General features: G+C 39.2%; 1 protein-coding gene across 3 annotated transcripts in view; it reads right to left on the bottom strand.

Moving 5' to 3' along the window:
• The window catches only part of LOC150081987 (uncharacterized), a 151,415-nt gene that overhangs the window by 48,912 nt on the left and 75,362 nt on the right, over positions 1-27,141 (bottom strand). For all 3 annotated transcript variants that reach the window (XM_090379885.1, XM_090379886.1, XM_090379884.1), the window contains 2 exons: positions 20,060-20,110; positions 11,946-12,131 (listed from right to left, as the gene is read on the bottom strand). In XM_090379885.1, the coding sequence (XP_090236011.1) occupies positions 11,946-12,131; positions 20,060-20,110 (237 nt within the window). The remainder of the gene's footprint in view (positions 1-11,945; positions 12,132-20,059; positions 20,111-27,141) is intronic.

Below are 27,141 nucleotides of genomic sequence, written 5' to 3' on the forward strand. Positions count from 1 at the left end.
GGATCTAGAAAAGTTAGGCAAATGGGCTGAGAAGTGGCAACCAAAGTTTAACGTGTACAAATGCAAAGTACAACATATGGGTAGCAGTAACCCAAGAGAAACGTACCCAACTGTGTGGTACTGCACTCAGGGAGGTGGAGAGTGAAAAAGGCCTAGGGGTAATTGTGCAGTCAGATATGAAGTTCTCTGAGCAGTACAGATAGGTGACCACAGCAAATCATGGAGTTTGTCAATGATATATAGGAATTGTCCTAACAGATACAAGGAGGTGATTATCTCCTTGTATAAGGCAATGTCAGACCAACCTTTAGTACTGCGTATAAAGTCTGGAGGCCTCGTTTTAGGAAGGATGTAAAATTGCTAGAACAAGTACAGAGCATGGCAACAAGATTGGTGAGAGGAACAAAGGGGTACTCTTACCAGGGCTTGTGTTCTGCATGTTGCAGCATCTGGAGACTAGGCACCTGCGAGGTGATCTGATTGAGGTGTATATGGCTTTGAATGGTTTGAGCAAGCTCACCACTGATGGGATACTTCCGCTTGCTCAGATTAAGAACCTGAGAGGGCATAGATTTAAATTGACGAAAGATAGTTGTAGAATAGACATGTGAAAGTTTGCCTCTAGCCAGTGGGTAGTTGATTTCTGAAACAGACTTCCATCTGTTGTTGTGGAAGTTGATAGCTTAAATAAATTTAAGTATGAACTAGACAAAACTCCAGGGGGCTCACATCTGGTGCATATGGGCTTGGCACACCCAGGGTCCTGAGCTGGATGTCATCATTCTTTTCTTTCTTGGTGATTCCCTTTTGATCCCCTTTTTCTCTCTCTCACAGGGTAACTCAGGAATTTTCTTTTTTTGGCTGGTGCAGCATAAGCCTCAGGCTTCCTTGCATGATATAGATAATAATAATAATAATAATAACATTTTGACTGACTGGATGTGTGAAATGGAAGGTTTTTTTTTTTTTTTTTTTTTTTTTGCTGATGCTATTTAAGCTTGCTTCCTTGCATCATATACCTCTGCTAATGCTAGTAATACAGACAGTCAAAGTACATGCTTCCAGTTTTCTACAGCTCGACATGCACAGAAATCTGTATCATGTAGTCCCAGTTGGAATAATTTTTCATTGATATCCTGTGATATATATGAAGTTTCTATTTGCATAGAGAACCATGTTCTTGTAAATATGCAACTTGTGGTATAAAACTTCTTGTTATGACTCTGGTGAAGAATTATCCCATCTGATCTGCCATAGATTAATTAGTTCATTCCAACATTTTTTTTTTCATTTCTATCTTTGGATTCACCTGTAAATTAAGCTGTATATTTAGATATATAGTTGGTATCTTTCTTTTAATTCTCTAACGTAATCCTTGATAAGTAACATATAAATCCGGTGGCATAGTTCCTGCTAATACTTGCAATGCGGCAGTTGATACTGTCCTACAAGCACGATTGACAACAACTAATATTGATCTTTGTATCGTTGGTAGCTTGTTTGCAAATCTTATTATTCTAGCTCAATAAAACCAGGCTCCTGCTGCATATGTGACAATAGGTAAGAACACTGCTTTGTAATATAGAAGTATTTTTGTAGAAAACCCCCAGTCTGCTCTTGAAATTCTAATTATCATTCCTGAGAACTTTTTAATTTTCTGCGCAAGATATATCAAATCAGGATGAAAGCTTAATTTATTGTCCATCAGAATTCCTAGATATTTGTTTTCTTTTACTAATGGTAGCTGTATTTGATTAATTTTAATTTGTGGTGGTCTTCTGTGATCTAGTTGTTTTTAAAATTATTTTTTTTTACTAGGATTTATTATTAATTTGCTGTTAATAGACCACTGGTAGATGTCATTAAGGATGTAGTTAGTAGTTTGCTCTATGTATGTCCTTGATCTACCTCGAACGATGATGTTGAGGTCATCTGCGAAAGCTACAACAATCAATCAAAATCTCTTTCACGATATCCATTTAGTACATGTTCCATAGTAATGGGCCCAATACCGATCCCTAAGGGCACTGGTTCTTAACCTGTCTTTTTAGACTCTGATGTTGACTTCACTATTATGAATCTGTCCAAGAAATAGTTTGTATATTAAATATAATTGATAAGGGCAATCCATTTTTCTTGGGCAGTTAAGGACTCACTCCCACCAGAGGGAGTCTCAAAGGCCCCCTCAAAATCCACAATTGCCAATTCATACTTGCCACTAGAACTCTGTATATGAGAGACAAAATCAGCGAAACTATCCTCACGTATCTACCTGCAGTAAACCGATATTGTTTATCAGAAATTTTGTTTTTATTTGCTACCATTTGTGTTGTTCATAGTACCATTAAACTTTAATATTTTTCCGAGATTAGCCAGAAGTGCTATTGGTTGGTATGACTTTGGATGCTTAGCCTTCTTGTAAGGCTTCCTAACCAGTTTTATCAAGGCTACTTTCCATTCTTTGGGGAAGATACCATCACACAAATGCATTATTATATAATGATAATAACACCTGCGGAAAGAATTGAAAGAACTTTAAGATAAAAATATTTTCAATTGTCTATTCCAGCACATTTATTAATATTAATCTTCTGCAGAACTTGTTTCAGTTTTTCTTTAGTAAAGGGTTCACATTGATTTTCGGTAATATAATCAGTGTTTGCTTCCTGTATTTCTGTAGGATACTGCAAAGCCTCTGACAAATAATCTTCAGGAAACAACCTTTTTGTTGTCGCATCAACAGTATCTGTCCTTGCTAAGGTTTCTTCTGTCGTATTAACAACTGAGCCAAATAACTCAGCTGTATGCAGTTTTTTTCTCTTGAAATTTTATATAATAGCCCCCAGGGATTAGTGTTACTCGTCATTGCAAATTTCTTCCACATGTCATGCTTTCTATTTAGAATTTCTTTGATATATCTATTTTTAATAGACAAGTATTCATTACGAAATCTGTCTACCTCATTTTCCAGCTAGTGCCTGTGATGACGGTGTTTCTTCGTGGCAGAATGAACTAACTTTCATAATACTGTTAACTTGTGGTTCCACCAGGTGCAATTCCTTATGGTGACAATCTTTTTATTCATTGACTTATATGATGCCTTTAACAGAGAGGTAGATATTTGATCAACAAGATTAGCAGTAGAAATTAAATCTAACCTAGTCCGGTTAAAGGTTATATAATCAGCCTTTATAGACGTTTAAAGTGTATTCCAGTAAATATTTCTTATAGAAAATCTGATAAATTGTGCTGGCCTAGTGTGATCATAATTACAAACCACAGTATCATTAATTTCATAAGTGATAATTCTGTGGTCACTGATCATCCAATCAGTATGAATCAACCAATTTGTTACCTGGTTATGAAATCTACAGTTACTTATTGTAACAATCATAAGTCTTAACTAATCTATAAATTCTTCCAGCATTATCCTTCTAGAGTCCTTCGTTGAACTATACCTGTTGATTTTGTATTTCCATCTGTAGATATAACTTTACTGCCTCCAAGATATTGCATAAAATGCTGCAGATAATTGAGTAACTCATTAGAGTCAGCAAAGGGTGAACAATAGATTGAAATTAAATAAAATATAATTGAAAAATATGTAACCATAATACATACTGCATTTTTAGAACTTAAACTATGTTGTTTTGTAAGTTGTAACTATATCAATATTCTTGTTCATGACCACTATTCCAGCTTTTGGATCTCCTTCCTCATAATGTATTACTGTAGCATGTATTGGAAATCCCGTGATCCCTGAAGTTTGACCAAACTGAGCCATAACACAGTAAAGTTCTTTTATAGCAGTAATATATGTACTGTTATCTTTGGCAGCTACTCTGATTTCATTTTACACTGTACAGGATCTTTGGCCATTTATCTGCATTAACCTTAATTTAATAGTAGTTTTTTTTTTTTAAATTTGAGTCTGTTATTATCATTACATACAATATCCATTATTGCTCCCCTCTCTTGCAATTTGTAATGTGTGCTGATATTCTGGACATAACGGATCTCATACTGAATTCTGAGAATTCAGTATGAGATCTTTGTCGGTTGAAGATTGCATTTTTTTTTTCCCCCTCCCAGGAACTGGTTTTTCGTCTAGCAAACTGACCTAAGGATACATGCAATTACAGATAAAATGTACTAATGCCTCATATTCATTGTTGCTTTAGCACTTAAGGTACACCTAACCTGTTGCCCATCTTAAGTTACCCACTATAAAGTGACAATCCCATTTTTTTAAACAGTAATCCCAAACACTAAGATTATTTTATCCTATTAGCCCACCATTATGGTGTGTGTATTGAAAAGGCAGAAGGTACTTGTTGATGTTGGACTTGAATTTATAATTTTCAGAAAGTACATTATTATTATTATTATTAGCTACATGGTGCAAGAAAGCCTGAGGCTTATGCTGCACTAGCAAAAAAAAAAAAAATTCCTGAGAGAGAGAGAGAGAGAGAGAGAGAGAGAGAGAGAGAGAGAGAGAGAGAGAGAGAGAGAGAGAGAAGGGAATCACCAAGAAGAGAAGAATGATGATATCCAGCTCAGGACCCTGGGTGTGCCATGCCCATACTCACCAGATGTGAGCCCCTGGGGTGAATAAACGGAAGGTTGTTAACAGAAGTAGAAGACTTAAATGGAGAATAATAAAAACTAGTTTCTTGAGTCTGGAATTGAATGAATGGATATTGACTAACCTGATGTGCATATTAGAAATAGAGTTGAGAAGACAGAGGTGGAATAAGAATCTAATTCAGAAGAACAGTGCCCATAAAAATATCCGTAGAAAAGGCATGCAGCAGAATCCTTGTCTGTATGATAAGGAATCAGATGACTTGAACTAGGTGGATTGTAGCAATGAATGATCCGAAAGGTCTGTGTAGTTTCAATTCAACAGAAGAGGTATATGTTGCATTTGAGTTCATTTGCGTGAGGGAATTTTTGCTTGATTGATAGGGCTGAAATTAAGGGTGAATGGTATTTTAGACATAATTAGATTTAGGTATGTGGGGCATTCACTTGAATAAAGATAGAGGGAGGAGAGACTGAAGACTGGGAGGAGAAAGACAGAAGTATGGGGATGATAGGATAGGTGCTCCCAGGAGATCAGTGAGACAGGCCCATGCCTAACCAGGAGAAGGAAAGGGGTAGCAGGGAAAGAGGGGGCAGGGGAGTGGGAGGAGAAAGGTACCAGGCAAGGGAGTCTGGTACAATTGCCAACTGGCATCTGCAGAAATGCTGCACATTGACCCAGCTGGTGGGGACTCCAAGATTGGTAGTCATGTCCAAGATGTCATCTGTGGGACAGGGTCCCGTCCGTGTTTGTTGCTTGTTCTTATTCAGTTTGTTTCCTTGGTTCTCCATTTCTTGGAAGGGTAAGGGGGGTAGCAGGCAAGGGAGTCTGCTACCGTGCGCTGTCTATCTACTGTAGGATTTCTGCTACTGGTCCAGCTCTCTATGGAGTCAAGTTTGGTAGTCATATTCAGCATGTCGTCCATGGGACAGAGGTTCCATCCATGTTAGTTGCTGTTCTGTTCTGATTTGGTTTGCTTCCTTAATCTTCCACTTCTTGGAGGTGGAACTTACATCGATCTTCCTAGCCCAAGCTGGTGGTGGTGCTGGGTTCACATCTATTTACTGATTTATGGTGGTGGTAGGTTACGTGCTGTGGCAATTTAAGTTCTCCTCACAAACAAAGCCTGTGCATAGTTTAAGAATGCTTGATATTCCTCCTACGTGTCTAGGAGGTGATGTTCTTGTCCCTGTGGTAAGTATTGGATTCTAGTGATGAGGACACTGTGTAGGTCATCATAGAGCTGGCAGTCATGCATAAGGTGCTGCCAGCTCTCAACCCCTCTCAGGTGCAAGTTGGGTCATCTTGGATTCAGAGTTGTGATCGTTTGCCATTTATTGTCCCATGCTCAGTCAGTAGGTAAGTTACTTGGAAACCTGGGGAGAGCCAGGTTGGCGAGATTGGGTAGTTTCAATCGACATCTGGTAGAAACTTTCTTGCAATATATCCTTTGTGAGAAGTGGTCCATCTTTCTTGCCACGCCTGCTGCAGGTGAGCGTGTAGCCTTTTTTTTTCCGCCCGCATTAGTCTTCTTGGTTAAGTCAATGGGAAATCCCAGGAGAAGGTCCTGTCAGACAATTTCTAAATCCAGCGAGAGAACGCCAGCAAGGACTTGCAGTGTGTGGGTGCTCACTGTGCGGCAGGCGCAGGTGATGGTTAGCAAAATAGATCTATGGATAGTCAACTATGCACCTATTGGTTGCTGTTGTGGTTTTTTAGGTATCATGTGCCTGATGCATAGGTAGTAATCGGGGTGAAGATGATTCTGTAGAACAAGTGCAAGACACGCTTGTTGAGGCCCCATTCTTTGCACATGACCGTTGTGACCATTGTTGCATAATGTCTAATTTTTTCACATATGTATTTCAGGTAATCCTGGAATGATAGGTTTGAGTCCAGTACCACACCCAAGTATTTCAGTTGTCTGGAGGATTTGATAGTTTTCTGGTCTATCTTTATTTGCAGGGGCCACCTGAGATTGAGGCATCCCTTCGGTAGGATAGAGTTTGTCTTTGCGGGGGATATTCTTAACTGGTTTCAGTTCGCCTATTCTTGGAGAGTGGTCAGGGCCCAATTTGTGAGGACATCCAGTTCTGCTCTTGAGTTTGCTGGTACTGTTAGAATAAGATCATCAGCAAATACCTGTGATTGGACTTCTTGTAGGTCTGCATTGAGGAAAGTGTCCAAGACAATGTTCCACAGGAGTGGACTGAGGACCGAACCTTGTGGGCAGCCCCGATATGCACACTGGCAGAGGGTACCATAAGGAGCAGTTACCCCTGATGGTTCTGTTGGTGAGGTATTGTTTGATGATATTATACAAGTTATCCGGCATGTTGGTTTCAAGTAACCTTGCGAGAACGTTCAGCCACTAAAGTGAGTTGAATGTCCCAGTGAAGTCCACAGTTATCACCAGGAAATATTTCTGACTGCATCTTTAGAATTTGGTTAGGAGGCGTGTTAAGGCATCCACAGCGGAGGTACCACTTCTGAAGCTGAACTGGTTTGGAGAGGCCAATCCAGCCTCATCGTAGTATTGCTGGATTCGTCTGTACAATAGGCGTTCAAAAAGCTTGCTGATTTCTGTCAAGAGTGCAATGGGCTGGTAGGAGTCTGGGAGGTGTGGCAGCTTTGTTGGATTTTTTAAGATGAGTTTGACGTTTGCCATCTTCCAGAGAGTCGGGAAGGTGCCTACTCGAAGACAGAGGTTATATAGATCTAACAGTAAGTTTGGGGCATAGTCTAGACTCTACAGTCTTTTTGATAATTTTGAGTTCCAGAAGGTCCGGTCCAGAGCATCTATTTCCCTTTATAAGGGCTGCTGCGTTGCAAGCTCTTCCATAGTGAAGGGCTTTTCTGTTATTGCTGTTTGATAATACTTGTTTGCCAAGCATATTCGGGTCTGTTCTGCTGTAATTTGGATTTCTGGATGAAAGACTGTGTCAAGGATGCTGTTGATGGTTTGCTCCCAGATTGTCATGTGTCATTCTGGTGGCTGCAACTACTTCCTCTCTGGGGAGCTTGTTTGTGGTGAGTTTGTATACAAGTCTCCAAGGGTCCTAGTTTCCTGTGCTCCCAGGACTGTTTTTATAGAGTTTCTGATTTGTGCTGTGTAGGCATTTCTTGCCTCTTTATAGCTGTGACGTAGGGCTTTTACTTCCACTGCTGGCCAGGAATGCCTGGCTCGCTGGAAGGCCTTCCTTCTGTTTTGCACCTCCTTCCTGAGTTGCTGAAGGTTTTGGTTCCACTAGGGTAATGTCCATTGTGTCGGGTTTTTCTTTCTGACAGCAGTATTGCTGGCTTGCGTGAAAATTTCTGCAGTTTTGGTTTGGAGGATACCCGAGTCCTCAGCGGATTGGAGTTTGCTCTGTCTTTGTATACTATTTCTCAGGCTGGTTTGAAAGAGTTCCCAGTTTGCCTTTGCTATAGCATATCTGTAGTTGGTTTGCCTGGTTGCAGGTGTTGTGGCCAGTGATTTGTTTAGAAAAAAAGTTGACACAATGGTCGGACATTGTATAGTCCTCACGGATAGTTCATTTGGAAATGTTGTTGGCAGCATTCCTTGTAGCCATGGTGACTCCCATAGCATGTTTCAGAAGACAGGCAGGTTGTTGGATAGGTTTAAGACTGTCAGAATTGAGTGTCTGGCGGTAGCACAGTGGTATCACCACTGTCCTCCCCACACCTGGTAGAAAAAGCCCGGGTTCTAATCCTGTCGATGAAGCGAGGAACTTTAGTGGGCTTTTTTCACTCCGTGGCTGAGTTAGTCGGTTTTTTCCCTCAGAACCTGGGGTTTTTTCGTCCAGCAAAGGGAAAATCGACCAGAGAACACGCAATTTACAGACAAAATAAATATATGGGTAGATATAATCATTTACATCTACATAAGACCCTAATATAATTTGGTTTGGTTTGGTTGATTGTCAGAGTTGAGTTTGCCAGGAACACTTCCAACTTGGTCCCGTTCCTGGTTCCCTGTCTATCTGGAGTATGACTGTGCCACATCGGTGACCAACAGTTTGCGTCTTCTCCCACAATGATTTTTCATTTGGAAGGATATTAGTAGCCAAGTTTAGATAGCTTTTGGCAAAGTTAATATTTTTCCCCAGATGGCAGTAAAGACTATAATGTAGAATGCTCCCAAGGCTGTGGTGAGTTGGGCGCATGTGGCCCAGGGTGTTCAGAACTGAGTGATTTTAGTGACTTATGTCCTAGTTTCTTTCTAGGATCGCCGTCCATAGGGTGTTGTCCTTTGTTTGGACTATTTTATATGTTAGGGAGATACCCCCTAATAGACTTCATATTGTTTCTGGAGCATAATTACGTCGATATTTTCTTCCGCCTTCGTGCAGATTTGGTTGGCAACTGCCTTAGCTCTCTGTGCGTTTGTCTGCATAAATTTAACTTCTGTGGTGTTATATATTTTAGGGTGTGTTCCCATAGTTGAGTCTAGATTGGTACAAACTCTTTGCTTTACAGCAAGTGGAACATTTACTGTCTCTTATTGAGTGTGCGCTGTCCAGCTTCAGACCCTTGCAGTTTGCACAGATTGGATCAGTGTTTTTGTTTGGGTAGTCGCAGAAAGCGGCCTTTTGCCGAACAATGGCTGCAGATGGGGATGGTCTGGGTGCAGATATGGGTAGTGTGCCCGAACTTGCCTCACCTGTAGCATTTGGGCACAGTCACGTACTCCTGGAAATGAAGGCTGCCCCAATCTACATAAATTCTGTTTTGGTTGTTTATAGCCTTTCATGCTGCGGGTGCAAGCTGAACTACCCAGTTCTGGTAGTTGCCATCTCTTGACTTAGCTGTATACTTGGGCGTCAGTAAGTCTTGTTCATATCCGTAAAGGTGGTCAGTAAGTTTCTCTGATATCTCTTCTATTAGTTGGTCTGGGTGAGGCCCTTGGGTAGATCGTAGATTACAGTTAAAGGCCCTCGTCTTTTAAGTGTGACTGCAATTAACCCTAGTTTGGGTATTTTCGGATTATTCATGATTTTCTGTGCTTCCTCTCTTGTTTCCGTCTCTATCAAGACCCTGGCATTCCTCGTTTTCCTGAATGCTTTGATTCTTGTTGTTTTGAACTTTTTGTTTAGGTTGGTCATTATTTGAGTTTTCAATTGTTTGCTTGATTGGTCGTCTTCAAGATTTGTTTATTGCAGCACCACTAAGTGTGGTTCATTTAGTAGGGTCTTTCTTTTAGGTTCCAGCATTTTCCTTGCTGTTGTTTGGTCACTTGCAGGTATCTTCAGCGCTTGTGCATACGATGAGGCACGCTGTGGCATTTGTTTGACCCCATCCATGCTTCGTGCTTCCAGTGTCTCCTCAGCCTTCTGTAGTTGGCCGAATGTGTTCATTAATATGGTTTCTATTTTGTTCCATTGTAGAACTATTTCATCTCGGAATGAGGATGATATTCTACTGTTGTTTTCTTTCATTATATTCTCTAGTGCTGTGCTGTGCTGTTCATAGCAGCAGTGGCTGCTCTGGTGCAGTTCCCTTTGGTAATGTTGGATCAAGCTTAGATATATTTTCTGATGGCCTGGATTGGTCATACATCCGTCCTGTCTATTCATGCAGATCCTTTGTCTCGCTGGCGCTCTGTGTTTCCCGATCAGATTTCTGGACTATTCCTCTTTCTTTCTTTTGCCAGTTGGTTTTTGGTCATCAATCTCTTCCAGTCTTTCAGGTTGTTCTGGGTGTATCCCCATGTTTGGGTAGGACCTTTTCAGTTTGGCTGAAGGTGCCAGTTCCTATGACTTCTAAGCCGTTTGCATGCATTTGGCTTAATTTTCGGATAATCTAGGTTTTCCGAATTAACAGGGTGCGGACTGATTTCCTGCACAGATCTCTTCAAGAGGCGCAGAATGATACCTCGTACGAATTTGTAGGTTAGATTGAAGGAGGGCACTACTGTGTGGCGTTTTTCCTTTCCACCTATATCACGTGGGAGAGGAACAGCCGAGTGTCAAAGTACCCCCAGAGCAGAGGGGTTACTTTCCTATGGGGGGGTGTCTGAGGACAGCAAAAACAGTGGTCACATCAGAAATGTTGGGAAATGCACAAGAAATAAGTTTCCACTTCACCATAAAAAGTCTGTGGCGGGGGGGAGGGGTAAAGCATCAAAGTCAGTTTCTTTTGGATTACTCGCGCAGAATTTAAAGTTAATTAGGTCGCAGTAATGGTGGGACACTCTTTCACCCCGGGGCATACACTAGTTGGGGGGTCACCAACCCCCGGTCAAGGACCAGATCCTGGCGTGGCAGCCGCGTTATCTCGGAGCACTTCTCTATTTTCCCACCGCAAGCCAATTGCTGACCATGCTGTCTTGCAAACAAAGGAAAGCAGAAAATAACGCTAGTATCTGGCGTAAAACCCAATGAATAACCAAAGTTTCTAACTAAGGGGCTCCTGCAGTAGATATCTTCTTATGAGAACACTTTTTAGAATTTGAACTTCAAAGTAAACACATTTTATAAAGCAATATTTACTGAGCGATGTTTCATGCGTACGACTATAACGGCAGTCATATTAGAGATCCGGGTGGTGGATTATGGCCACATTGCCCTTGTGCCATAAAGTCCCCCAAACAAACAACAACCTATACAGGGCCGCGCAAATGGAGGGTGCAATGGATGCGCTGCACCAGATCCCTCGATCTATGGGGCCCAATCGAGTGAGCCATGAAATTCAACATAAATAAACGATGTCCCTTAACCCCTTTTGCATCCGATCCCTAAGTACCTTTGCATGGCCCTGCGCCTATATTTTCGTACGACTTCCTTTACCTTCGTGACGTCAAAGGACGTCCACTGCGGGGTTCCTCATCCAGTGTTTTCTGTCTGTTTTTAAATCGATTAAGCCACTCGTAAACTGCTGTTTTCTTCAAAGCATCATCTCCATAAATTTTCTGTAATGTTTTCAGTGTGTCTGAAGAATTTTTCTAATGTTTAAAGAATCTGATGTTAGCACGCTTTCAAATTGCGATATTCCGCAATCAGCTGTAACACACGAGTGAAGTGGTCGAGCCAGTTCCCACTTGGCATGCGTACTCACCAAGGTCAGCGGCAATGCTCCATGAAACCTTACGCCGTAGCGCAAAATATTTAAATACCACCGTGCGATTCCGGGAATTTTTTTAATCTACCGTAACTCCTAACTAACTCTTCTAGTTAGTCACCTGTTTTATGGCGCACTATGGTCATAGTTGCCGATGCGCCCAATAAATCCCGAAACAAACAAACAAACAAACAAACAAACAATCACCTGTTTTATTAGTATTTATAACGAAACAGTTTAATGCAGCAATCCTCTCATTAGTCTTTTTTTTTTTTCTCTCGTTTTAATAAGAATTTCTTACCTTTAGCGTAACCTCCGATAAGTCCTAGGCAAGTAATAATCACGAGGCTGGCAACAGGAGTAGAGAGTCGTTTACGAGTTTGACACTCTAAGAGCAAGACACCCATCAGAATCAAACTGACGCTTCCAATCATTAGAAGCTTTGGGATTTTTATATTACCTGGGCAGTCGTTTCGATAGACAATCCCTGAAGGAGGAATAACAGTTCGTCAGTAAATGCTCATTTAGAGTTTATCATTGTTTACAATTATAATCAAGATAAGTTTATGAAACTAGCAAAAAAATTTCAGTGGCATCCCTCTCTTATTAGAGATGGGGAAGCTTATGAAAAGCTTCTTGCTAGTCTATATTATTAAGTGACAAAAGTTCTTGCAGATTTTTAGGATGAAATTAAAACATAGGCGAAAAATGAGCAGTAAAATTTATTAGTAAGCCATGTGATTGCCTGGCCAGAGATTAGAACAGGCGTGTAAAACTGATGGCCCGGACAGCGTGTGACCCTCAGGAATTTGTTATGCAGTCTCTAGGTGTTATCAAAAATGCTTTCGCTGCACATTTTACTGCGTGTAAAGTTATCCTAAAGGAGGTACTAACATAAAATGACACTGACATAAAATTCATGCCATACAAACCTTCATAAATGTTGATGGTGGTTATAAGATCGCGTATTTTTGCGCAAGGATTTCAGCAAAATATATTAAATATATTTTGCTGAATAATGCCCCTAAAATTCGTAAGCGGATGCAGAGGGCAGGAAAGGGTGGGAGTAGGGAGATTCTATTTCAATAGCCTTAAACTTACTAAGACACGACAAAAAAATCTGACAAATACCAAGCAATTTGTGTTACATTTGAAAAGACCAACTTCCCCTCACTGAAGAAGACAGAATACAATTAATCACATGGATACCGAGCACTCTGAAACCTAACTACTCTACTTTAATTTTAGAACATTTCAGCTTGCCCCCACCTAAATTTGTAGAACTTAGGAAATACCTAACGAGCTATGACTGGGAGTGTTTGCAGTCAAAATCGATAGAGGAAGCTACACATTGCCTCGCTGAAAATAGTATCATATACATGTACAGTATATATTATTCTTTCAGTTACCGATTAAATAACAATACCCTTTTTCTATAAATAATCGCTGTTCTCTAGCGTCGATTGTAATGTTTGTCTTTAGTGACTGTGCCAGATCTAACCATTTTTTATGATTTCTAATATGTACTGCACTTGTTTCATGCTTACCTAAAATAGCAGATAAATTTCTCCAACCTTGCAACAAAAGCAAAATACAGAATTTCGCGATGAAGAATAAAGTAACCTTTGACCTTTTTTCAAAATTTTCATATAATAAACATCTGAAATTTTTCTTTGACTTTAATCGGAAGGATATTCTCTATTTTTAATTTGAGTAGGATAATTTTGAATCAAATAATCGCTTTGTTTCATTGTCAGGTTTTCTGGCCAATTACGTGGATCAGTTGATAATAATTATATTTGAGTTAATATTTATTAAATATAATTACTAAGGGGAAATGTAAAAAAAAAAAAAAAAAAAAAATCGCTAAATAGAAAATTTCGCTGTTAAGAAGTTAGTTAAATAGCGGTCCGATTTGTATGTGTCAAAAAAAATTTTTCCCGCCCTTCGACTGCTGCCCGTAAGCGACGCTTACCTCGCCTACCCACTTGCGACGGCCCTGGCTGGATATTGGCAGACATAAAATATGAAACAGTGTCCCCTCTGCCACAAACAGCCACCCAAGTGTGCAAAAATCTATATTTAGGATCTGTTCTACCTAGATCTTGGGAGAACAGACAACAAAATCAAATGTCTGACAGTAAAGGAATAACATTTATCCATTAAGTCAATACATAAGTCAACGTTAATTTTAGAAAATCACTTTTTACTCAACAACCCCTCAACTGTCACACCTAAAAAGGTATCCACAGACTCACCAACACTTTATAAATCTGGGACACACATTATTTACTTGGGGGAATGCCTGGAAACAATAAATAAACAAGATATCTGGGGGCTAACAATAATAAAGCTAACAGAAACACTGGCAGTCCGACCCATCTGCCCAGATATGATAGAAGGGGAGTATGTGATGAGATTATTGTCAATCATTTCGGCCCTGGAGAGATTGTGCAAGGCTCGTGGGGTACAATTTTTCTCACGCGGGTCTCTACTTGTTAACAGAAGAGATTGTTTCTAGAGGGATGAGATACCCTTAAATAGAAAGGGTGCAAGAATATTTGCTGATGCTATCGAGGCAGTGTTAGGTAGGTCGGAAAACTGCTAGTCTGCGGGGATTCACAGACTAATAGATTAACTGTAGCAACAGGCATCTGTGAAAGTTATCCTTGCACTGCTGCTATTGGAATGAGCAGCAGCCTGGAAAGCAAGGTGCTGGAGATTTCCAGGACTGCTGGGAGTCGTTATGGAACAAGTAAATACATGGGCTGTGTGAGGATGAGTAAGAATAGGTGCATGTATACTTGAATGTACACCAATGCTAGGAGTATAGTAAATAAATTTCATGGATTTGAGGTGCTGGTGAAGACTTCGAAGGCTGATATTGTTGGGACATGAGAGGCATGGTGTCACACAGACATAAGGAATGCAGAATCAGAATTGGAATTTGGTGAGTACAATGTGTATAAAAAGAGAGGAGGGGTAATGCTGTTAGTTACGAAAATCTATCCAGCATAGATAGGCTGTGCATCCAGCTTACATAGATGAACAGTGCAATGTTGAGTTAGTTTGATATGACGTAAGCACTGGGAAAGCAAAATTGACAGTAGGAGTGTATTATAGGCCTGATGACTCTGATGAGTACAATGAAAACTATACAGAGAAATTGGGCCAATAAATCAGATTGCGTTATAATGGGGGATTTTAACTTCTCAGATATTGACTGGAATTTGTGGGTTGGTCATTGGCACACTAGCAAGGCTTTTCTGGGTTTATTGGATGATTGTTTTCTACAGCAGCCCGTTCGAGAGGCAACTAGAACAAGTAATACTCTTGATCTGATTATCAGCAGTGATTCTTCATGCATTAAGAATGTGCAGATAAAGGAACCATTAGATGGCAGTGACCGCAATGTTCTGATGTGGGATTTACTTAAAGATGTCAGTATATCAGGGGTAAAGGGAAGGGTTTTTACTTTCGTAAAGGTAACTACAGACCGTTTTTAAATTCTATCCAATAGTATCAACTGATGATATGTTACCAACAGCAAATTCTAAATGGGAAGTAATCTTGGAAGCTACTAAGCTTCTTGTCCAACTAAGAAATACTGTTCAAGGTTTAGGCCTAAATGGATGGCAGATTAAAAATGCATGGATGCATATAAATTATCAGGCGACACAGATAACTATGGTAGATATCTGTGTCGCCTGATATCTACCATAGTTATGTGTCGCCTGATACAGATAACTATGGTAGATATAAGCTAGTCTCTAATCAAGTCACAAAGGAGGTTAGGTGAGCAAAGACAGATAATGAGAAACCTTTGGCAAAGGATTCAAAATAAAACAGGAGACTTCTTTACTTACGTAAACTCTAGAAGGAAGGGGATGAACAGATTGGTCCACTTGATATCAACAGTTGGATTGTTGATGAACTTACTGAGGTAGCTGACAAATTGAATGAATATTTTGCTTCTACATTTACACATGAAGTCTGTAGGGAAGTGGAGGCCAGAAGCTTAGCAACCTCTGGCAGAGAGCAAAATGATTTTGTAATAACTGAGAGAAAAATAGAGGAGAAATTGTTGAAATTAAACATAAGAAGGGCACCTGGGGTGGATGGGATCTATTCAGTTACACTGAAGGAGGCAACAAAGGAAGGAAACCCTTAGCCATAATTACGAGAGCTTCCTTGGACTCAGGGGAGGTCCACATGGACTGAAGATGTGTAAATGCAACCACAATTCACAAGAGGATCAAAGGGTGATGCAAGTAATTACAGACCTGTTTTGTTTAACTTCTCTTCCAGGGAAAATAATGCAGTCGCTGATTAAAGAAGCACTGCAGATCATCTAGACAAGGCGTCAGTTATGGTTCAGACATAGTATGATTTGTTCAGAGTAAATCTTGCCTGACAAATTTGATTGGTTACTATGATATGGTCACAAGCAACTAGATGCAAAAAATAATTTTATGTGTCATATATAGTACTTGGATTTTAAGAAAGCTTTTGATACTGTTGCACATGGAGGACTGCTATTCAAATTGGAGCAGTTTGGCATTAAGGGAAAATCGCTGCTATGGATAAAGGAATGGTTGAGTGGGAGAAGACGGAGAGGGTTAATCAATGGACACTGCGCCTCATGGACTTATTATTAGTGGAGTCGCCCAAGCACTACACCCTTAGCAATAAAAAATGTAAAAATAGCTTTTTTTTTTTTTAATTAACATTTATGGATGGTTTTGCTGAGCATTGCATAACTTCTGCAGAATGGGTTCTACAAACAAACCGACTTAAACTTATCCGTGACCTGAGTTTAAAACCGTATTCATGGCTAGGAAATAATTTATTGTATAGAAATACTGTATATTTTTTGTATATCCAATTTCGATAGTGTTTTCGTAAACTTACGTAAACAGATTTAAAATATTATGAATTTTCTATAATTTTAAAAATTTTTTTTCTTGTTTTCTGTTCGCAGTTGGTGGTGTTCCATCACTTGCGTTGCAAAAATAAGTATGCCTTTCATCAAGCGTTATTTAGAGTAGTCTATAATAAACACATCGGGCACGAAAATTATTTTAATTCTGAAACATAATTATTAAATAGTAGCAAGGAAAATGATCGCCTGTTATGGTGCTACGAAGTGTCGTTCATAATTGAATTGTAATTAAGTACCAGACTCAACCATATTCGAGGAGTGTTTAAATAGTTGAGACTGCCTGTAGCCTGGCTCCCCTCTGAGCGGTGATGGCGGGCAACGTAGGGTCCCACTAGGGGGTTCTACTGCTAAGTAACCAGAGCACACAACAGAACATCATTACTCAGACACAAACTGGACATTACACGTTTTCTCGCTTTTACAGAGGTTCTGTACTTCTCCACAAAGTACCATAGCGCAGATATGGGAAACCACCGGTGGTGTCTTCCACAAAACACTATGCCTGGATATATTTCCATTATTCGTCTTTATGTGCGTACACCTCACACTGATCCTGTGGAGATTTAAATATGCCAAAAAAAAGGGGGGGGGGAGGTTACAGATAATATCCATTTAAATTACCATCGGAATTTTTTAAAAGATAACACTAGTGTAAAAGAAACCTTTAATAAAACGACTGTTAATTATTCGGTGAACATGTAACTGAAAATTTCTTAAAAGGAGAAATTCTGGACCAGTAATATAGTTATAATAATTACATCATGAAATTAAATTTGTGTTCAACAGACTTGCGTAAAAGTAGAGTTTAATCGCTTCTGATAGCAGTGCAATTTTGCATAGCCATCAGAGGCGTATTCGAGAGAAATGTTGTGAAGGCTATAATCGGTATTCCGTAAAGCACATACTGTTTTCCGAATATACAACTTAGATTGCATATTCGTAATTTTCATGCAGAATTACGTTTAGTAGCTTATTTTCGCCTTCTCATTTGCTATGATAAGTAAAGGCCTGACGTAGCCCCAGTGGTCAGGAGCGAGAGTGCATAGCACACGTTCCTTGAGTGAACCGGGGTTCAAGCCCGTGACTACTAAATACGATAAATATTTGTATTGACGATTTATTGTAAACTCTACTGACTTGGTTGTCGTGCTGGAGTATAAACAGAAAATTTATTTATTTATTTATTTAAAATACTGGGGAAAAATGGTTTTGCCTTAATTTTTGACAACGGGCTATTTGTGTGGAAACATGATGCAACTGGTCTTAATCGAAGACCGTTTCTACAACGTTTACTGTCATCCTAAATTACGCTACGTTGCACATTTCATTAGAATCCTTGCCAGGCTACTTGATACGAAGGCAGCACACACTTTAGCTCAAGTTGTTAGCATGGTGAAACCCCTTAGAAATCTGATACTTCTAGATACGGTTTCTCAAAATGGACTAAATTTAGCTAACAGCTATTTCATGGTTCACTTGGTAAGTGGGCATTTGATACTGATGCATTTTCGATGCGATTTAGTTAATTCACCTACGTTTTATATTTCTTCTCATCTTTCTGCTAAATCAGTAACTTGCAAAGCTAATTGTTCATTCTTATGAATGAAATCCATTACTGTAACTAATATTATTGGCATTTATTTATTAGCAACATATATATATAATTTATTACTATAAAATAATTTTATTCTCTGTTGCAAAGAGAAAAAAAAACAAAAAAAAAAAACGGAATATTTTAATGAATTTCTTATTCTGAACCATTCAATATTTAATTCTTTTCACGTGCGTGTTTCTTTGCCGCTTCCCTTTTTTTACGTATACGTCACTGCAAATGGCTACCAGTAATCTAATCTCTAACTTGTTCAGATTTCTTCGTTAATTAAGTTGGTTTCTGACATTACGTACTCTTATGATGAGTTAGGCATTAATCAAGGAAAAATGGCAAAAATTACGGATGAATCATGAAAATTTTAAAATTAACGGAAAAAGCAATGCCGAAGCCTTGCCTTTTTTCATTGAAATCTTAGTAGCCACTATACAAAAATAAAAACCTTTTATCATATAATTTGTAGCATTATATATATTTTAAGGCATAAATATTCAAATTTTAGCATATCGGCATTTAAATATTATGTTTTTACATTAATAAAATCTCTAACGGCTGTTACTGGCAAGAAAACTGATTTTGATAATTTCAGAAAGCGTTGTTTAACACTTTTCAACATTACAAAATTCTCTGTCTGTTCAGAAATACAGGGTGATTCAAAAAGGACTTTACAACTTCCTAAGTGTATAGAAATTTATTCAGGAGACTTATATAATTTATTGAACTGTCATATTGTAGCAAAAAACATCAAGTTTTACCTAGAACAGTCATTTTGGTTCGATGTGACCGCCATTTGGTGATACGGCAGACATCCCATCTGAACTTAATTTCCTTCCAAATCCGGCGTGACTTCTGTAACTGCGGCGGTGATTTTAGTTTTGAGCTTGGCAAGATTGGTAGGTAAGGATGGAACAAACGCTTGATCTTTAATGAAACCCCACAGAAAAAAAGTCTGGAGGTGTCAAATCTGGGGAACGAGGTGGCCATGCTAACAGCCCTGCTCGACCAATCCACCCACCTGGGAAACGATTATTGAGGAATTCCCTTACCTCCATCAGGTAGTGAGGAGGTGCTCCGTCTTGCTGAAAGTAAAAGCGTCCTTCGCGGTCGTCTTCGTCGAACTGTAGAATGGGAAAATTTTCCAGCATATCCAGATACACGATACCGAAGAAGTGTCCGTAAACTTTTACTTTGGGCTGTCACGGACATGTTCCAGACGTGCACAGCGGTTTTCGCCGGCCCAAATCCTGCAGTTGCGGGTGTTAACCTTACCACTAACATGAAATGTGAAAGTAGTCCCGTCAAAGTAGCCATTTTTGAAATGCAAGCTGCTGGAGCTCGCGGTGACGGAATTCGGTACTACGGCACTACGTCAGTAAAACTAGATGTTTTTTTGTTACAATATGACAGTTCAATAAATTGTCTCCTGAATAAATTTCTATACACTTACGAAGTTGTAAAGTCCTTTTTGAATCACCCTGTATTGCCCTGCCTGTATTATTCCCTGTGTTAACAATACCGAAAAAAAATCTCTATGATTTAGTTCATTTTTAAATCAGGATTAATTTCGGTACTCTATTAGAAATTTGAAAGCCAAAACAAATTCATATTGCTTTTAGACTTTTTTATAAATAATAAAATCCAAAAATGTGGATAATAAACTATATCTGACATTTTTTTTTTGGAAATGTGTATCAGCGATTTTCATAGAAATGGTACGAAAATCACAGCCTGACACATTCCGGGCCCTGCCAGTGAACTTTTTCAAAAAAAAAGGCTGCGCACAAAACAAATGTAATGCTCATTATCATAACGAAAACACGTACTTTTGTGATATTATAATAACTAAAATTAGGTATAAACTTACCTACTATGCCCATTGCTATAGGAAACGCAATCAAGAATGTTATAAACAGCCCTAAGAAAGAGGGGAAAAAAAAACATTCTTACAAAAATTCAGATTTCATACAATTATGTTATACACATTAAATTTACACTTCCTAGCACTTACAAGTGCCATGGATATTCAAATAGTACTTTAACGACAGTTCCTGTGGAACGCCATACATAAAAATACTTTCATTCGCGTATTCAGACAGACGCACTTTCATTTTTTTTTTTTTTTTTTTTTTTTTTTTTAATAGTCATTCCCATGAGTGGACTCATCAGCACGCACTACTATACCTCGTTATCAGATTGGAGTTGTTCCCGGGATATTCCTTCATAGATCAAGACCGATTTCAATTCGATGGTGTCTGGATGGACTATTTGCTGAATGTTCTCAATCCAGTTATGACGTTTTCACCGTCATGATTAGCAAGTTCCATCGCATGTTCTGTAACGTTTTCATTCTGAATGAGCACCTTGGCCTCCTAGGAGAATTGCTAGATCCTTTCTTCACAAATAACGTATTCGATCGAGTGCGATGATGCGAAAAGCAAAACATTTCGTGCGTTTTTTGTTTTTTCTTTAATTCCGAACTTGGGGAAAAAATTTCCACCATACATGAACAAAATGCATGATAGGAAACCTCCCATCATTAAATGTTAGTGTACGAAAAAAGTTTCCAGTTGATGAAATAGTTTCAGTTAATGAAAGGTTAATAAGTCAGGTATGACAGATGCACCTAAAAGCACAAAGCAGCATTAAAGGATGCAAGAGTTTGTATTAATATAAGTTTGTATTAATATATTGAATAAAGTATGCATAAATGGACCTGAAAATTACAGGATGCTAGAAGGCTGAGGATATTAAAAAAGGAAGTGTAGTAGATATGTGAAAGGTGAAAGAATATTAATATCCTAAAAGTTATGATGAATTAAGAAAATTATGGGCTGAATTACATAGCCAATATAAGTTGGGTGAACTGTAAAGTAAAATTAGTACAGTACAGTAAAATACAAATAAAATAAAAAGTGGTACAGCTGCCATCAATTTGGGGGAAACATATTTGGATAATGATCGAATATAGGTAAGGAAAATGTTCCGAACTGATGTCAGCTAAAGCAAATATTGATACACGATGAGGCAATTATCTGATCATGTATCTCCCACCCCCCCCACATCTGATGACAGCTGTACCACTTATTTTTGTTTTATTTGTATTTTACTGTACTAATTTTATTTTACAGTTCCACCCACGTTCTATTGGCTATGTAATTCAGCCCATAATTTTCTTAATTCATCATAACTTTTAGGATATTAACCATCTTTCATCTTTCACATGTCTACTACGCTTCCTTTTCTATTCTCACTCTTCTAGCTTCTGGTACTCTGGGTAATTTTCGCATCCATTTATGCATACTTTACTCTGGAGCGAGTTCTAAGGCTCGTACTGAAGATAAATTTGGACAGCAGGTACAATAAAGAATGCTCTCGCCATTTATTGGAAAAAAAAATTAGTACAAAATGTGTCACTATATGGCGCTGTGGTAATACAAATCACTTGAACAGATCTACAATTGTTCAATCTGTCCTCCATTTTGGTCAACAACAGTTTAAATTCGAAGTACAGCATTTTCTACAGTAGAACGTAACATATCAACTGGAATAGCCAGCACATGACGTATAATGCTGTCCTTCAGATCTGCCAGCGTTTGACATCCTTCCCAATACACCACAACCAGAAGTCGCATGGGGTTGAGGTCCGGTGATCGGGGTGACCAAGATGTCTAGAAACAACGGCTGATGACACGTTAGTATGTAAAGTGTTGTCTTAGGAATCTTTGGCCACAACGGTGGATGTGGGGTGGCGCACCATCTTGCATGAATATGGTATCCAGAAAGAACCCACGTTGTTGCAGCTCTGGTATTTACCAACATTTCATAATATCGCTGTCCAGTGACGGAGCAGGTGCGGGATCCAGTCAGCGTTACCTGTTCAAAAAAACATGAGCCAACAAGGCGCTGCTGTCTATGCTGAAAGCAGTTATATGCTCCTGAATTTTATCTCGAAAATGTGGTATTAAGAAGAGTTATTTGATTTTCTTGATGATCACCTTGTTAACGAAGTTATATTGTAATATGATTGAGTGTTTTTTCACGATATCAGTTAATATTTAACTACTTAAAGACATTAGGTTGTTTTGACAGTTGGAACGTTCTTCGTTCTAACCGTTAGTTGATTGTTTACCTATGCTACGGTATAGCGTAAATACTTAAATTTTAACTGGCTATAATTTAAAATCCTGTTTAGAGACTGGAAAACCTTAATTAATGAGAACGGTCTTAATATTTTGTGTGCCAAGGTTTAAATCTAAGGAAATGATGTAACCTGTAAAGGAGGATTCAATAAGCTTTAGGTAGCATAAGCTGTACTACCGTTTACTTTGCTCAAAGTTTACATTTGCGGATTCTCACCAAAGGATAATGGCTAAGGGTTCAGAAGGCGCAAAGGACAAAGGTAAGATTAGAGAAAGACATTTGGATGATAAGTTAGGGGACAGATGTATGGGTTTAGTTGAAGATATGGAAACACGGGAAAATACAGTAGTTATGGAAACAAAGGACAATAAAATATTGTTGGGTGGAAAAGAGTGTGATTTTGATGTAAATGGGACATTGGTGAATGAGTTTTGCTCTCTCACAGCAGGGAATAATCAAGACAGTGAAGGGAAGTAACGATTGCTTAGGATCTTCAAATGACAAAGTTGTTCTAGATGCGATCTGTTCAGGCAAATTGAATAATTTTGGAGAAATTAGTGGAGTTATAAATAACGAAAGAGATATGACTGGATTTGGGTATGAGGAAGTTGATAATGGAGAGGATGAATATAGGGAAATCTACATGTCTGGGGCGAGTCATGGGAAAATAACAGATGCAATATCCGCTGGAACAATGCAAAGAGGTTCTGGAAAGGGTAGGCCAAAGAACGTTAAGAATAAAACCGATGGAACATTAACTAAACTAGATACTGAAGAGGAAAGCAGAAGTGAAGATTTGCAGATGACTGGTGGTGACTTGGGGATGGTTACTCCATTATCTTCCAGAAGTCTGTCTCCCGGCTGTTTTAGAGCAGTTAGGCTTCGAAATAGATCTAATAGAATGGATGACAGTTCAAGGGGCACCCCTACCTAGCCGGGCACGGCTACGTCGTCATGCAATAGATCCCCTCAGCCTAGGAAAAGTGCCAAAGGTAAACGTGTGCAACGTTCCAAAGTAAGTAACAGTTTGAAAAATACTATGCACAATGTTCAGAAGGATCTTGATTTAGCCAAGGCAAATAGGAATTTGGAGAAGTTGATGAAATGCACACCAACTGTTTCCCTTGGTTTGTCTCCATGCGGTGGAACACAGAGTATGCTACATCAAGCGGATTTTTACCTGGATCGTGAGAAGGAACCTGTAGATTTAGCTGAGAAAATATCTTTTAAAACATTTAGTGAGCTTTCTCTCTGCCTGCGCAAGTACCTGAAAGAATTTCTTTTTCAGGAGAAAAAATGTGTTGGTATTAGGATTGTAAATGGGGTACTTTCAAGTTGGCACACTCTTGAAAGTGCTCTACATGATGTTGGCATTGAAAATGAACGTCTAAAGAAGAAGATCACTGGCTTAGAGAGGGTACTAGATGTGAATGAGAAACAACTGAGCGAGATCCAGATCAAGGAAGACTGGCTTACTAAGGAACTGTTTAATGCTTCCTTGTTGGGAGCAGAAAATAAATGCTTAAAGGATAACATTTCATCTCCAAGGAAAATACATCCTTGAAAGTGAAATTGGAGGAATACAAACAAAAAAAGTGCACTGAAAAATATATATAGTAAGGTAATCCAGCATAGAACACCTCAGAATCATGTGAACATCAAGGGACGAGGGCAAACTAAGGGCAGAAATGAAAGTCAGGTATGCTTGTCTTCCTCGTCATTGGATGGGACAGGAAGACATGTTCTAATAGTTAAAGCAGCTGAGGGATCAAGATTGAAAAATAGTGATGAGGTGCGTTTAGCAATAACTAAAGAGCTTAAAAGCAGCTTAAAGAAAATTAGGATAAGGAGGCTTCGGAAGATTAGGGATAATGGTGTTGGTACTGGAGATGCAAACAGAAAAGGAGCTACAAGAGGTAAAGTAATGCGAGAGCATTAAACGATTGGGCGTGATTCTTTCGACTCCAAAAGAGCTAGGGCGAAAAATAATATTGTATGATGTGGAAAAAACGATCAAGAAGACCTGTTAGAAGACTTATACAACAAAAATTTACTAAATATGAACGTCTCTAGGGAGAAAGTGAAGATGCAGATATTTGTCCGTTTTTGTAGTATTAATAAAGCAAAAACAGGAAATAATTGGGTCCTCCAGGTGTCAAGGCGTATTAGAAGTCATTTGTTACTGCATGGTAGGATTTTCATTGGCTTCATGTCGTATAAGTTCAGTGACTTTCATTTAGTTACTTTGTGCTACAATTGTCAGGGATTTGGTCATACAGCCAGAACATGTTATCGCACAGACCCTGTCTGCAGTCACTTTGCAGGTTTAGGACACTCCTACACATTCTGTACTCATCAGCGAGAACACCGATCTGCTCCAATTCTGAGGCAAAAAATCGAACTGTAAATCATTCTGTGAGGAGTAAACAGTTTCCAGAATACCTGAATGCACTTAAGTTGGTCAAAGAAAGAGCACGGCAATTCGATAACGTTAATGACAGATATTGATAATCACTTAATTCTTAATCAGTGCAATGCAAAATCGAATGGTAACCTGCGTATACTATAGATTAATGCTCAGAAATCTAAATCGGTGGCTGATGAGGTTAGACTAGTGTGCAACAGAGAGAAAATTGATATAGCCTGCATACAGGAACCATACTTAGTGAAATGTCAGCCTATAGGATATCCACTTTCAACACGTGTACTCTGTGCAGATGAACCAGACTTAAGAACTGCAATTGTAGTGTTTAATAAGGACATAGTTATTACTGTTATAAATTCGTTGTGCTCTTCACAGATGGTGTGAATAGGGGTAGAGTCAGATCTTGCATTATTCTATGTTGTATATATTGTCATCACTCAACAGATATTAATTTCTATATCAGGTACATGGAACTGGTTCAAAATCGCTTGGGTAGTAATTCAATAATATTTGCGATGGATTCTAACGCAAGATCAGCATCGTGGTTTGATAGAATTACAAATGATCGTGGTCAACTAGATAAATTCTTGGCTTGTTGTGGATTGTTTATACGAAATCTACCAAGTTCAGATAGTACTTTCTTCACTGTTAATGGAGAATCAAATATTGACTTGATAATCTGTAACGTAATGGCAGCTGGTATCGTAGATGATTGGCGATTAAGAGCAGACTGGGTCTGCTCTGATCATCGGGCCATTGTATTTTCTGTCAGGGACATAACAAAACTAGCTCCGTCTCAGTAACAGTTACGATGTTTTGCTATCGAAAATGCAAAGTGGAATAGGTTTGTGGAATATATTTATGTCCGACTTGGGAATCTAGGTATTTGGGCATTCAGTCAGATGTCTGGAGAGAATGCAGTGGAGTTACTTCAGCGCTATCTCTTTGCGGCTTCCAGCACATCTATGAAGCAAAATAACTAATAGGATTCCAGTTAAATGGTGCTGGTGAGTTAAGCCAACTTCAGAAGCAGGTTAATAAAGCGCGGAAAAGGTATCAAAGAAGAAAGTGTAACAATGGGGATGAGGAAGTAAATGTACTTAAAGTAGAGTATCAGAGGATACGGAGTGTATACGTGCGTATGATATCTAAATCAAAATTAACTGCCTGGAGAAGGTTGGTTAGAACAGTGGGCAATGAGAACCCATGAGGAATTGTATATAAGCTATGTACTAGCAAGAATAAAATATATCATGGAGATACAGCATATTCTATTGGATGTGTTGACCAGGAAAGTACGAGTTGGAGAGAAAGTGTCTGCGATTTTCGATCATCTGATTGGAGATACTATCTCTGAGCAAGACGATGAGGAATAGATGTTGATGAAAAGGCTTAATCATGCTTACTCTGGGGTACATGACGAGGATCCCTTTAGCCTAATTGAATTCTGTGATGCAGTACAACGCATAAGAAACAATAAATGCCCAGGGATGGACCTCATTGAAGGAGAGGTCATTAAACGGACTCATTAACTGATACCAGGGATCCTTTTTGAAGCTTTTAATAGCTGACTGCGTAACGGGGCCTTTCCATCACCATGGAAGGATGCCCTATTAAAGCTGATACAGAAGGGACCATCTAGGCCAAAGAATGATCCACGATCTTATCGACCTGTTGCCCTCCTCCCTGGATTAGGAAAGGTGTTTGAAAGGATGCTGGCGAGACTGATAACTGACTATACTGAAAAAAACACTGACTGGTCTGGCAGACAATATGGTTTTATTCCAGGTCGTGGAACAGAAGATGCGCTTCGGGCATAGCGAAACTATACAGGGTGATTCACTACCAGTGCGACAAACTTGCAGGAGGTGTAGGAGACACAAAGACGAATCGGAATCACATAGCATTGCAGGGTCCGAAATGCCTTCGTCATGCGGTAGAGGACGTTGAACGGGAGGTCGCGTGAACAGCAATCCCGCTGGAAGTCAGCATTTGCGAACCGGTTCCCGAGGCAGTAGGATGGACGAGTATTCAAACGTTGAACTGGCCGACATGCACCTCGCGTATGTCGTCCAGACCTCAAGTCGTCCAGTGTGGCTCATGTGTAGTGAATGTGCTCCTGCTTTTTGAGATATTTAATGTGTTCATTGACAACCCCCCTATGTATAAATATGTGTTCTTAGAAGTTAAAGTTGTGGTGAGTTCATCGGTGATTTTTGGTTGTTGGGACCGTGGGGTTGTGGAATTATTTGCATGAGATTATATTACAAACTGAGTAATTGATTTCATAGTCGTACATTGCATTGCATAGTGATTTTTGGTTGTTGGGACCGTGAGGTTGTGGAATTATTTGCATGAGATTATATTACAAACTGAGTAAT

This window comes from Mastigoproctus giganteus, chromosome 8 (genome assembly GCF_048544385.1).
Source record: "Mastigoproctus giganteus isolate SK-2022 chromosome 8, ASM4854438v1, whole genome shotgun sequence".
NCBI classification, from domain to species: Eukaryota; Metazoa; Arthropoda; class Arachnida; order Uropygi; family Thelyphonidae; genus Mastigoproctus; species Mastigoproctus giganteus.